Raw genomic sequence first — 13,894 nt, 5'->3', positions numbered from 1 at the left:
AGAATAAGTTGCAGGAATTATGTCCTTTTTCTCTCTCTTTTTTTTTTCTTTTTTTTCCTTTTCTTTTCTTAAAGATTAAAATATACAAAAATACAAAACCAGAATATTTATATTAAAAAAAAAAAAAAAAAAAAAGAAAAGAACAAACCCAAAACAAAAGACGACAAACAAACCCAAAGATACGTCATTCACGCACGTCCTAGTGCAGGTTTCACTTGGCCTTGGCTTTGGCACGGCCTGGGGGGGCTGCCCTGGGAGAAGGGGTGCCCACCGGGGCCAATAAATAAAGGCAAGACTTGGGGGGGGCCATGGGGAGGGGGGACAGCAGCCACTAACCCGGGGACACCCTTGTCCTCTGTCCCTGGGGAGGCTCAGGAGCCGTCAGTTTTTGGAGTGTGGGATGGGCAGGAGGAGCAGAGGTGTGTGTTTGTCCCGTGTGGGTTTGATCCAGAGCCCGTGGGAAGATCCAGTCTGGTGTCTGGAGCAGGCCATGGCTGGATCTATGTGAGCCCTGGGTGGGATGTGTACATGGGTTTTCCAAAGGAAATGCTGCCAGCAACATTCCCGGGATCTGGTCCTGCCCCGTGTCCGGTGCCCAAGGCTTAACAAAGAATGTTCCTGCTCCATGAAGCCCTCCCACTCCCCAGCTCCGTGTTCCAGAGGCAGGGAGAAGCCTTAGAGGGGAAGAGCTGGCTGCGTGAAACACCTTATGCTCTCTGGGCTGGCACTTGGGAGGGACTGGGGGAAAAACAAGTGGTTTTCTTTTGACTTGGTCTCCCCCGGTCTGCAGCTCACAGCCCATGAGCAGGTGGTGTTGGTCTGACCCTGAGGGATGATCCATTTCCTCCCAGGCTGAGCCCAAATCTGGGCTCTGCTGGTGTCAGCAATTGAGCAACCATGGAAAAACTGTGAATCCTCACACTGCCCTGGGAGTGAGAAGCCACAAGGAGCAGAGGGACTCATGGGACCGGCCCATGGGCATCTCCCTGGCACTCCACAGCCAGCCTTTCCCCTCAGCCTCCCTCCCTGGGGCAGGGCAGGAGCAGGAGTGGGTTCCCTGCAGCTCATCCAAGCTGTGCCAGAGCCTGTTTGAAGCTCAGGAGAACAAGCAGCCATGAGCTCCTCCCTGTGATGTGGCTCCTCTGCTCCTCCTCCCCGAGACACTGCACCCTGCCTTAATTTAGGAAAAGAATAAAGATGGATCAAATATGTTCGGGTTTTTTTAGCTGGAAGGGGTATGTTGGGTGACGCCTTCCCCTATTTTTGAAACAAGCCATCCTGATTAAAGCTTTTCCCAGCCTGGGAACAGGGGAAAAATGTCTGTGCAGGGACACTGGGTCCCCGCTGCCTGCCCTCCCCAGTCCTTCACTCTGCCCTCCCTCCTCTGAGCCCCCACAGCTGCCCGTTGCCTTGCCAAAGCCTTTTCATCCCGGTGGAATCCCCCCTCTCCCTGCCACCCACCATCATTCCCGGGTCTCGGGGAGGAGGGCCGAGCTGTGCATGTCCTCCTCCTCTCGGAAGTAGGCAGGTTTCCCCTGGGAGCTGGGGGACTGCTGTGCTTTCGCGGGGCAGTTGGCGACCATGTGGCTGATGCTCTGGCAGAAGTGGCACTTCTTGGGCTGTGGTGGGAGCTTGCACTCCTTGGCGTGGTGGTCCAGCCCGCCGCAGTTGTAGCATCTGTGTGAGGGGAGAGATTCCAGGAGGAGAAATGAGGTGGGATGTGCCGTGGCCATGCCCGGGACCGATCTGGCTTCACAGCCAGAGCTGGGCTTTAAACAGCCCGGCTGCTGCAGGGATGTGGGCTCGGCTCTTTGGGGCCGATGGTGGCCCTGGGGTTGGTCCCTGCAGAGCCTCAGCTCCAGCAGGGCCAGTTTGGGCTCAGTGGTGCTGCTGGTACCCAGGAGATGGCAGCAAACCCCTGCACCAGAACCACACACGGGGTTCCACCCCTCTGGCTCCATCAGGATTCTGGCTCCTGTGTCTCCAGACCCCGCTCCCAGGGTTACACAGCCCTCAGAACTTGCAGGGACCATGGCCATCAGTGTAGGGACAACCCAAAAGGTGGCTTCTTCTGTACCTTCCAGCCCCCATCCCACGGGTGCCACCTTCACACCAGAGGCGTGTGGGCAGAGGGAACTACACTGTGTCCATTTCACATCCTGCATCCTTGTAGGATGGCCACAACCCTTTCCTCTTTCCTTTTCCTTCCCAGTTCCTTTCTGATTAGTTTATGAGAACAGCGGAGTGGGGCAGACAGCATCCACTGGGAAAACTGGGATGAGGCATCTCCAGGAAGCCGAGATGGAGAGGATGGGAGAGGAGAGGGGGAGATGAAGAGCTGGCCAGAAACTCGCCCCAGGGCTCGCAGCCTCACCGTGGGAGATGCTGCCAGGACGTCCGGCTTATTTCCTTCCCACAAGGAAGGGTTGCTCTTGGAGAAAATTACCCCTGCCCAGCACGGCTCCCTGAGCCGAGGGGAGCGGCCGCCCAGGGTGTCCCTGACCTCTGCCCTTCCCTGCTGCTTCCCTGCCCTTTCCCCACCGAGCTGCATCTGCCACTCATTAACTGCCAAAGGAAGCTGCTTTCCCAGAGGAAGGGTCGCTGCCCACCCCACTGGACTCGTGCCCATCCCCAGGGTACCCAGGCAGCTCCTGATCCTGCCCGGGCTCAGCCCTGGATCAGCCCTTACCGGTCTCCTTTGGATCTGCGTTTCTGGAGGCTCTTGCCCTTGGGCCTCCTCTCGCTGCCGATGCAGAAGACGCCCCCCGGGCCGGTCACCCGGATGGACTCCAAACCTTTGGATGACTTCTTGAAGGTGAACTCGACAGCCTCGCCCTCCTTCAGGCTGCGGAAACCCTCCATGTGGAGCTTGCTCTGGGAGGGGAAGGATGGGGGTCAGCACAAAGCTGGGGGTGTCCACTGGGCACACGACAAGCCCCAGCCCAGCAAACACCTCCCGTGGCACAAGAGCTGCCAACATTCCCCTGTGCCTGTCCCTTGTGAGGGGATAGACATTGAGGATTAAGCTCAACCAGGCACCTTCATCTCCCTAAAATGTCTGGAGCCCTGTTTGATAACACAGAGCATTCAGTGAGCTCAGACACCCGGCTGAGTGGGGCTCACTGGTTTAAGGGCCAGCAGAGACAGCTCAGACACAAATTTCAACAAAATATTGGCTGTCAGCGCTGCAAAACAGCTCCCTTCTCCCACCCAGCCCCGTGCTGGGAAGCAAGAGCTGCTCCTGCACCTCCAAAACATCATTTTAAAAATACAAAAGGATCTCGAGGCTTCACACAAGCACAGTCATGGCAGGACCCACAGTAAAGCCAGGAGGCTGGAAGCTGGCACTGCCAGCCCCCTCACTGCAGCTCACCTCAGTTCAAGCCATTTAATCACCTCCAATAATTAATTAAGCAGCCATTTGGCCCGGGATTATCACTGCTGGGAGCTTCTCCCACCCTTCCCAGGACCCCCTCTTATCCCTCCCAGGATCACCACAGTGGTCATCACAATGCAAGTCAGAAAGACCCAGGCTAGGGAGGGGGCTGTGGGATGATAGGAAAATCCTCTCCACTTTCAAGAGCTCTGTCCATTTTAGCAGAACAAATCCCTAAGGAGCCAAGCTGGGCAATGCAGGCGACAGCTCTTAACCCCCTGTGCCATGAGCATCACTGCCAGCATCACTGCCATCCCGGGCAGCAATTCCAGCACGGCATTCCCTCAACTCCGCCAGGCAGCAGGAGCCCAAACGACCACGACCAAAAGAGTTAAGGGGATTTGCTGGCGGAGGGAGGAGCAGCTCCAGCGGGCTGGGGATTCCCAGCAGAGCCGGCGCCAAACGCCTGCGCGGCTGCGGCAGGACCCTGCATTTATGAATGGAGCATCTCCCCCCATTCATGGCCCGGAGAGTTCCCGTCACGTGGGGCCGCGCTCGCCCATTCTTCCCGCACGGAGCCTCTGTGTGAGCGCTGCCCGGGACAGGCAGGCACGGTCTGTTCCCATCTGCACCCCAAATCTCACCAGGACCCACGAGGGAGCACCCCGTGTAAAAGCAGAGAGGGAAGGAGCCGAGTTGTTGGGTTTTAGGATTGAATTTTTCTTGGGGGGTTCTTGCAGGATGTCCATGGGCCTGTGGGGGAAGTGGGAACGCAGCAGAGCTCGAGGCACAACCCTTGAGACCCTTTTTTCTGCTGTTTCCCCCCTTTTCTGTGCCTGGTGTGCCACCAATTCTTCATGGGACAAACCCCATAGGCTGAGCCAAGTCACCCTTGCCTGCTGGTATGGGATCCAGAGCAGGCCAGATGGGGTTGCCCTTTGCTCTCTGACCTGCTCCTGCTCCCAAAAGGGAGAATCATACCCTAAGCCATGAGGTCCCCAATGACAACAAGGACATGACAGGGTCTCATGGCCACCTCTGCCCACCCAGGGCAGTTCCAGCACCACCTACCACTGGCAAAGCCCCTGCCATGCTCAGAGGGGCACCCAACCACTGCTCCCCAACCCCAACCCAGCTCCCCCCCAGTGCTGAGCATCCCCCCAGCAGGAGCTCAGTGCCCAAAGCCTCGACCAGCACATCAGAGGAGATGCCTCAGCACCTTGGGGTCAGTCACCTACCCTGCCCTGTCCTGTCCTGTCCCCGGCGTGTGAGGTGGTTTGGGCGACAGGAGCTACCCCAGATGGGGAATTTGCCCCAATCCAGCAGCAGCCACGGGGTTTTGGGAACCAGGAGGGGCTGAGCACCATTCCCTGGAGGCCGGGGAACAAGACCAGCCACCTCCTGTGGCTGCTTTCGGGGTGTTTACAGCCCCAGCTGGCCCAGCTGTGTTTACACTGCGGGGATGAAAACTCCCAGGCGCTCTGGGACAAAGCTGAGCCGTGGCAGGGGGGACCCTGGTGCACAGGCTGGGCCCCCCAGCTGAGCCCACACCTTGGGCACCATCGCCCCGGTGCCAGGATCCACCCCTGCCCAGCCATTCCGAGGAAGAGGAGGGCTGGGCAGAAGCTGCTGCAACATGACGGGGGAAGCGATTTATTTTCCGGGAGCGGGCGAGGATGACAACCACCCCCCCAGCCCCCTCTGCCAAAAGGCCAAAGGAAACGCCCTCTCCCCAGGGAAGGGGGGGGGACAGAGGCTGGGGCGCCCCAGCTCTCCCCCCCTGCTGCAGCCTTTTGATGTGAGCTGCAGAGTGGCTGGTGGTCCCTGCGCATCCCCCCTGCCCCCTTCCCAAAACACACACATTGCTGGCATTCCTCTGTTATCAGATAGGTAATCAAACTGCAGCCCATTGAATTAGCTGCATACCTCCTGCATCTGAAAGGAAGGGGCCCAGAGCCCCTGTCCCACACCACACACAAAGCCGGAGCCTTCCCAGGCCTCCACACACACCCCCCCCCCCCCCCCAAAAATAAAGAGAGGAAGGGGGGGATTGGAGCGAGCCGGGGATGCTGGGGATGAGGGGGAGCGCAGGGGAGGGCCAGGGCCGGGAGCCACCGGCCAGCGAGAACAAAGGGCCGGCGGCGGCCGCGCTCCCGCTGCCCAAATTCCAGGAGTTCCAGGCCCCGGCGGGGGGAGGAAGGGTGGCCGGCATGGCCGCGGCCCCTCTGACCCCCTCCAGCCCCTCCACACACCAACCCTGCGTCCAGCTCACCCGCTGCGGGAGAACTGGGGCTCACCCGTTGGGTGCCAGGGTTTGGGGCCCGGGTCCCTTGGAGGAGCTGGGGGGTCAGTCTTGGGGATGTGGTTTTGGTAGGGGGGGTATAGGGTCACCCTGGGCTCGGGATCGCAAAGCAGTGCCATCCCAACTGTTTTAAAGCACAGCCTGGTGCAAGGATGTCCTTGTCATCATTAGGGCCTGGGATTAACCAGCAGGACAAGGAACAGAAGCAGAGCTGGAGCACCTTCCACCAGTGCCACTCCCCCCGCCAAGGCACCCCTTCACCAGGCATCACAGCGTGCTTTTCCACCCCAGGATCCACCCAGAGCATCCAAGGATGCTTTTCCACCCACCCTTTTCCTCCCACCCCGCACCCCGGTAGCTGATTTACGGCAGACAAAGACGCAGCACGTGAGCGGCCGAGCGCTGCCCACCCCCCGCCCTCCACGGCACAGGGTGTCCCCCACACCCCCCCTGCACGTGGGTGCCTTCACCCCTCCTCTTCCTCCACCCAACAAATCCCTCATCACGGATCCCAGATCCCTGTGGAAGGGGTGACACCACGGAGCACCCCAAATCCAGCCGCTGCCCCCCAAACTGCCGGGCTCTGGTTCACCCCCACCCCGCCGGGCTCCGGAGGGGCTCGGCCGGCCCCGGGGTCACCATTGTCCCCGCGGCCTCCCCACAGTGACACAAGGGGACGTTTATTCCCAGCCAGCCCCGGCCACTCAATCAAACCATCTTTGTGTCCCGCGGGGCCTGGGGCGGAGCGGCCGCTGCACCTCGTCCCTCCAGCAACGTTTAAACTGAGATCCTTTGGAAAACAAGCCAGGCTGGGATGATGGGATAAGAGTGGCCGTGACAAGAGCACGTCTGGGCCCGGCCCAGAGCATTTTGGGGGAGCCCAACCCCACTGCAGTGCCTCAGTGAGCTGAGACACCTCACTCTGCAGAGGAGGGTCAGGAAAAACAGCCCAGGGATTGCTGAGCCCTCAGGAGGCCTGTGCCCCATCACTGTGGGTACTGCATTGGTGGTGACCTCTGCATGGCACAGCTCGATGGCAAACAGCCCCCAGAGCAGGTTTTGGCCCACATGGAGTAGTGATTCAAGCCCTGGAACAGCAGGGCCAGCTCAGCTCCCCACCACTGGCCACAAGGCCAGCAGGGAAATGTCCCTTTGCCTTCCCAGCCTGCGCCTGGATCCATCCCTGAGCAAAGCCTTTCCTTGTCTCCACATCACACAGCAAATCTTTTCCCAGTGCCAGAAGCTCCAGGGGCTGGTTTTGGGCTCACACACGTAGGGGGCTCAGAGCAGGAATCATCCCAGTCCCTTCCTGCAGCTCAGACCCCCGTGGGAGCAGCCAGTGGATGCTGCTTGGGAATGGGGGTCCTGCCTCAGCTCCAGGAGTTGGTGCAGAGATCAAGAGGGAGTTGGGTGTGGGAGCCCTCGGGAGGAGCACGGGGGATTTAACATTAGCAGATCTTTCCAGTGTCTCCTTGATGCAATATCCCCGTTTTCTTTTTCCCCCCAGTTCAAGTAAAATCAAAATAAAGCCATTTTCCTGGCAAAGTAACTATGTTTGCTCTTAATTCTCCACCATAACCCAGTAAAATTAAACTCTAAGTACCAATTCTGGGGAAAAAAAAAAAAAAAAGAGCATCTACCACAGAGTTTAATCCATCAGTTTCCTGTCCTAAATCCTTTTAGCTCCTCTGGCTGTATTTTTCCCCACCAAAACCCTCCTGCGCTTCACAGGGGCAGCTAATTGGGATCAGGGGCTGCGTATTAATTTTGTGCTCCCATATTAAAGCAGGAACGCGGCCGGGAGCAGCGGCACATCTTCCAGTGGTGATTTCGGCTTCAATCCCGCCGATTCTTAGGTGCGAGTAAATAGGGAAAAGGAAACGTCGGAGCTGGAGCTGGGAGCGGCAGGGACAGAGGCTCGCCAGGGCAGCAGCTCCATCCCAGCCCTCCCCAGCTCCATCCCCACTCCATCCCGGGAGCAATCCCATTCATTTGGGCCATATTATCTAAGAAACCATTCCAGGGTGTTTTCTCTCCCTGGGGCAGGGAGGGGGAGCTGGGGGAAGGGATGTGCCTGCGGCCATCAGTTAATCTTTAGACAGAGACAGGAGGCTTTTTTTTTGTGTGTGTGTGTGTGTGAGCGTCTTGAGGGAGTTTCAGGGGTGGAATAAAGCAGCTCTCTTTCGCTATTTCCCTCAAGATGCGGCGCACGAGCGGTGCAATACAATTCTATTCCAGCGGTTATTTAAAAAAAAAAAAAAAAACCACAAAATAAAATAAAAAAAACCCCAACCAACCACCAAAGAAATTGCTCCTATCCCTCTCCCCCTTCAGAAGCAGAGATTCCAACGAGCGTTTCTACCCCTGGGGATCTCTGGAGGGGGGGTTGTTCCCTCCTCATTGCAGGGGGGTTGGACTAAATGACCTTTAAAGGTCCCTTCCAACCCAAACTGCTCTGTGATTCCATGATCTCTTCCCGAGGGACGTGTGTAACCCTGGTGCCCACCCAGCTCTGTGGGTGACCCTGGTCCCGCAGAGCAAACACGGGAGTGATGCACACGAGAAAGCAGGAAAAATGAGATCCTGCACGTGCCCCGTGCCTCTGTGAGCATCACAGGTCCAACTCCGACTCAAAGATTCCCCCTTTCCTTTGCTGCCCCCGCTCCAGCTCTGCACAAACCAAACCCTTCTGGTCAGATCCTGCCCCAACAGGGGACCCCAAGGAAAGGCTGGACCCTGCTCCCTGACAGAGAGGCTGCCCCTTGTTCCCCTGCCTTTGCTCTCCTGCACAGTCAGGGATGGAGCTCCCTCCAAACACGTGCTTTTTTTTTTTTTTAGGACCTCACGTCATGCTCACGTGGATTATTATTATTATTATTGTTATCGTGGCCACATGCAGGCAGATGGCAGGAGCACAGGTGGGTGACAGCTCAGGTCAGCTCGGCCAAAATCCACGTCCAAGGAGCTGCCATCCCCCTTCATCCCACCCCTGCCCAGCTGAGTGGAGATGGAGCCCCTCCACCCACCCTGACCCCCACGAGGCTCCCAGGTCGGCAGCACCCAAGGGATCACAGGGGGACTGGAGTCTCTCCGGTGCTGGGATGTGCCCAACTAGTTCCACGCTGCCCTGGGCACTCGGGCAGGGCAGCAGTGCCACACCCCAGCAGGTCTAACCATGGGCACAGCAAGGACACAGGACCATGTCAGAGAGACACCAGTGACCAAACACCCTGCAGCCACAGCAGCCACGGGGTCCCAGCAGTGCCCCGCAGCTCTCCTCGCTAAAATCATAAGGAGAAACGAAAAATCCACCTGACTGCCTTTATCAAGGATTTAGACCTGCTGGCTTAGAGAAACACTTGGAGCCAAGCTGTGGAGAGCAGCGATTCCCAGGGGTTGGACATCCCCTTCTCCTCTCAGCTGGGCCCCATCCCAAAATCCCAGCCCTGCTGGTCTGTGTTCACTCCTCCAGCTCAAACGAGCAGCAGCAAGCCTTGGGGCCACAGGGTGCCCCAATTTTCTCCTCTCCCTCTTTCCAGGTTGCCTTCCCTGGCAGCCCCAGACTCCTTTAAGGGATGCCCAAAGCCCAGGAGCTGCATCCCGAGGGGACCACTGCAGCTTTAGGGTCTTCACCATCACCAGCCAAATTTCTGCCACCTCAAGACCCCCAACCCCTTCACGGGTGCTGCTCAGCCCTTCACCTCTCTGGGACGACCTGCTCTGCTCCTCTGTGCTTTATCCCCTCTGTGTCCTCACAGCCCCCAAATGAATCCATCTCCAGTGTCCAGGGGAGGCATTTGAACCCAAATGCCTCATTTTTAGCTCACAATGCGAGGGAAAGGCAGCCCCGAGGAGCCCTGTTAGTCTCCTGTCCTGCCGAGATTTTAATCTCTTTGTGATCAGATAAAGGCAGAGGGAGATGGAGACGCGCTCCCTGCAGAGAGGGGCCATTCAGACCTGGTTCCTGTAATAAAGTGATTTAATAGATCTAAAGAGGCCAATTCCCTTCTTTCTCCCACAATTACTTCCTGTGGGTCATCATTCACATATGTAAATGAAGAGGGGAAGGATCGGGGATTTGGGGGCTCTGGGGTGCTAAGCCCCAAAGGCCGGTTTGGGGCACCCTGTGTGGAGCGGGCAGTGGGTGCTGGGCAGGGCACCCCGAGCCCTGAGTGCTGTCCCCTCTGGCTGATCTTGGCTTTTGCCCTCCCAGTCCTGACTCCCTCCCCAGGGAGTGGACACCGGCTACCGGGAATCGCCCGGATGCTGGGATGGGGAGAGCATCGGCAGAAGGGCCCGATTCCCCGAGAGCCACCCAAAATCAGCGAGGCTGCGGTGGGAGCCTGAGTTTGGTCCCTCTGCAAGAAGGGGCCAGGGTTGAGCCAGGGATGCTCGGCAGTGGGAAAGCTGCCGGCATCAGCTCTGGCTGATTCACTGCAGGAGAGCAGCAACTTTGTGCCACCAGCGAAGTAGGGCAGGAGGCAAAGCCCAGCACAGAGGGGAAAGGTTCTCCATCAGCCCAAAGCTGCCCCGATTCTGCTGGTGCAAAACCCCACGCTGGGACCACCCTGCCCTTCACTGCAGCAGGGGAACCCCCCCCCCCCTTTACTACCCAAAATAACCCGCTTTTTCCCAGTATTCCTTGTGTTTCCCAAATGCTGCAAACCCTGCACATGGGACCCCATGGTTCCCCCAGCCCTGGAAAACGGGGGGCACCGGGAGGCTGCAGCTCTCCCCGGGCAGTGGGATGCTCCCGACAGAGACACCCCAGTTAATTCTCTTTTCCTGCAGGAATGTGAGCAAAAGCAATCAGGAAACCAGACTGCCTGGGGGCAATAAACCCCCAGGAGAAGGGCGGGAGGCTTCTCCCCAGGGGCACTGGGTCCCGCTGTGCTACATTGAGATGCAAAGACCCATTTGCTCTCTGGAGAGCACCGGGATCTGTTTTTCCCTGGCCGATTTGGAGCCCTCTACTCCAAAACCATCTGTGTCCTGGCCTGGGATAGTAACTCCTAACAAGGCACTTTGCCCACACCACAGCTGAGGGAGGAGGGATTTACATCTCCCCTGGTCATCATTTGCTTGCCAAGTCACCATAGCCCTGCCCTGGAGCATCCACTCGTGGGTAGGGGGTAAGAGATCACCAGGAGCTTGTCGCAGCCCAGAGGCTCAATCCTGCACCCCCAGATCGCAGGATATACCCAGCCTGGGGGGATTTGGGCCCACGGAGAGCAGTAGCCTTTGAAGGCAGCTGCTCCAGGGGCTCCCTGGAGCCAGCACCATCATGCTCCTCCACACTCACCGGTGTTTGCTCCAAAAACACCCGAGCCCCTTTCGCTCGTGCTCACTCTGCTCCCCAGCCCCACGGCAGCTGCTGTCCACACTCAGGGGCCACGCTCACCCCACAGACCCCCGTCCACACGAGCCGGTGCTGAGCCCCACATCTCCCTCCCAGTGCTGGCCCCGGTTTGGGCACCATCTCCAAACCCTTTCCCCAGCCCCTGCGCGGGGTCTCCCGACAGATCCTCCCCCGGGAGCCGGGGCGGGGGGTTCAAGCAGCTGCAGCCCCGAATCCACGACTTCCCTCGGCGCAGGGTCACCGACACGCGTGGGTCTTCCCCGCTCAGCAGGGTCAAACCCGGACACGAGACTGTCACTGTCATACAGGATCCAAAGGGACACACACCCGGCCCCGCACGCCTTTGTGCCACCCGCGAGCGGGACAAGAGGCGCGGGCAGAGGTTCCCCCCTCCCGGGGATGAGCTCCAGCGGGGGAAAGCGCAGTCCCGCATCCCTGGGAGCGGGTACCGCGGGGAAACCGCCTCTTCCCCGTGTCCCTCCACGGGGCGAGCAGCGTCCCCGCTCCGGCACGTCCCGCCCGGCCCCGCGGGCACCTGCTCCCCTGGATCCGGCCCCGAGGGGCTCCTCAGGGAACAACGATGGGAAAATTAAATCGCTCGGGATCAGCTTACAGGGTCGGTCCCCGAGGACGAGCCCCGGGCTGCGGCCGTGCCTGCCCTTCCACCCGCCTGGCTCCGGGGAAACCCGCCCCGGGCGACCACGGCTGGACCCCGGGCTGGGACGGGGGACCCCCGGCCTCGCGTGGGTGGGGCGGGGGGGTCCCCATCCCGCCTCGCATCCTCCGGAGGGTGCTGGGGGCTGCACCCCCTTCCCTCCCCACGCGGGTTCCGGCCCCGTACCTGGTGCACGAAGACATCGACGGGAGAGTCCAGGGTCGCGCCGCCCTTGGCGGTCATGGAGAGGAAGCCGAAGCCCATGCGGACGTTGAACCACTTACAGATGCCGGAGCCGTGCAGTGGCTGGGATTCGTTCTCGGGCTTGGGCGAGTCTCCAGCCGGCTCCTCGCCCGGCTTCGCACCTGGCGAGAGACCCACGGAGCCGCTGAGCCGCGGGGCTGGGGGAGCCGAGGGTCCCCCCCGGCCCAGCCACCCCGCATCCAGCCGGGCAAGCCCGCAGCAGGAGCTTCAAATCCTGCTCGGGTTCCCCAGGCTGGAAAAGGCGAAAAAAATTCCAACTCCCCTCCAAATAAACCCCAACAGAGCGGTGAGCTCTGCTTCCACGTGTGCGTGGGGATCACCCCAGGAGCAGGGGGAAGTGAAGGCAGCTCCTGCCAGCACGACTCAGGCGGTGCGTGGGCTGGGGGCCCTAAATCCGTTTTCCCCTCAAAAACGTTAAAAACGAAAAAAAAAAAAATCCTACCCCGCAAAAACCCCCTCAAAAAGCCAATTACAAAAAAAAAAAAAAAAAAAAAAAAAAAAAAAAGAAACAAAACTCAAAAGATAAAAAAAAAAAAAAAGTATAAAAAAAGGGATAAAACTCCCTCAAAATATCAACCCGCAACCCCCCTGCCCTCAGCAAGCCACGCTGGAGAAACTCTTCCCTACCGCCAGCATCCCCCTGCTGCACGGGCCTCCCCCGCTCCCAACCACCCCCAGCAGCCACCTCCGGCCCCAAACTTCTGGGCTCATCCTGGGGATGGAGGGGGGATGAAAAAAAAATTATATATCCCCCCCTGCGAGCCCCCCGGTGCTGCGCGGGGGAGAGGGGCCGCGCCGGGCCCGGCCGCGCTGCTGGGGCGCAGCGGGGCTGGGTGGGCCGGGGTCGGGGGGGTCCCTGCGCCCCCCAGCCGGGCTCTGCCGTCGTTATTAATAATCACGGAGCCGAGGCGGGCTCCGACAATAATATAACTTAACCTGCAAACTGCTGGTTGGAAACAGACCCCATCCCGACACTCGCTTGCAAATTCCGAGTTGTGGCTGTTACCGCCTCCTCCCTCCTCCTCCTCGGCCAGCTTTGAGGGTATCAGCCCAGCCAAAAAAAAAGGAAAAAAAAAAAAAAAAAGGAGGAAAAAAAAAAAACAACCAACAAAAAACCCCAGCTTAGACCCCGCCGGGAGGGAGCCGAGAGAGGTTTGACTCCATCTTCACTCCAACAATAGGGGTGGGAGGGAGCGGGAGGGTTTTTTCAAAGGCTCCCAAATTCTCGCAGACAATGGCAGCCCCCGCCCCCCCCCTCCGCCCCAGGACCCACCCGCGGGGCCGGGGGGCGCCGGGCCCTGCTCCGCCATCCTGTCCCCACGTGATCCTAATTAACCCCCCCTCGGTAATAGCGACACATTCCGGGAGGGATTTGGAGGGGGGGGCTGAACCCCCCCACTTAGGGCACTTAGGGGCGAGGCCACCTGTCAAGGGAAGAGGTGACTCCCGGGGGGGCGGGATGGACAGAAGGTGGGACCACCGAGGACTGGGGGGAGTTTCCACCTCGTTTCCCCGCGCCCCCTCCCCACGAGTGGAGCCACCTGCGAGCCGCGACAGGGTGGGACGGGGGGAATCGGCACCGGGACGGGCTGATGCCCCGGGGCCGGGTGGGGGGCTGTTTTCTAGGACAGTGGGGTCTTCCTGCACCCCCAGCCCCATCCCGTGACCCGCGAGTGGGTCGCGCACCCCCAGGGCCGTGTAACCCTCCGGGCACCGCGCGACCCCTCAGGGGATGCGCGACCCCCGTCCCGGCGGCACCGGCGGAACCCGGCGGCGGGGAGAGGAGCCGAGGCGGTGCCGGGGGCGAGGGGTCCCGTCGCCCCCCGGGCCGGGCGGGGACAAAGGGCGAGTGACCAGCGGCTGCATTTCCGGCGGCGGACAATGCCCCGGCCGCGGGGGCACAGCGCCGCCCGCAGCCCCTCCCGGCGCTGTGCCCGG

The 13,894-nt window shown here is 59.8% G+C and overlaps 1 protein-coding gene across 1 annotated transcript; it reads right to left on the bottom strand.

Moving 5' to 3' along the window:
- Positions 1-1,463: 1,463 nt before the first annotated feature.
- On the bottom strand, positions 1,464-12,923 carry LIN28A (lin-28 homolog A). The gene is made up of 4 exons (XM_064635291.1): positions 12,893-12,923; positions 11,879-12,057; positions 2,690-2,874; positions 1,464-1,677 (listed from the first exon to the last, which is right to left on the bottom strand). Exons 1-4 carry the CDS (start codon positions 12,921-12,923, stop codon positions 1,464-1,466), a joined length of 609 nt encoding a protein of 202 aa, XP_064491361.1.
- Between the last annotated feature and the right edge of the window lie 971 nt (positions 12,924-13,894).

The sequence above is a fragment of the Pseudopipra pipra genome, chromosome 24, assembly GCF_036250125.1.
Source record: "Pseudopipra pipra isolate bDixPip1 chromosome 24, bDixPip1.hap1, whole genome shotgun sequence".
In the NCBI taxonomy this organism is placed as follows: Eukaryota; Metazoa; Chordata; class Aves; order Passeriformes; family Pipridae; genus Pseudopipra; species Pseudopipra pipra.
Note: the sequence above shows the minus strand (reverse complement) of the source record. Positions and strands in the feature narration are given on the sequence as shown.

Excerpts from the sequence above, each read along its gene's own strand:
- LIN28A (XM_064635291.1), bottom strand. The coding sequence starts at position 12,923 with ATGGGGTCTGTTTCCAACCAGCAGTTTGCAG. Across the intron at positions 2,875-11,878 it reads TCGATGTCTTCGTGCACCAG|AGCAAGCTCCACATGGAGGG; the intron begins GTACGGGGCCGG and ends TTCCCCTCCCAG. Across the intron at positions 1,678-2,689 it reads CGCAGATCCAAAGGAGACCG|ATGCTACAACTGCGGCGGGC; the intron begins GTAAGGGCTGAT and ends CCCCTCACACAG.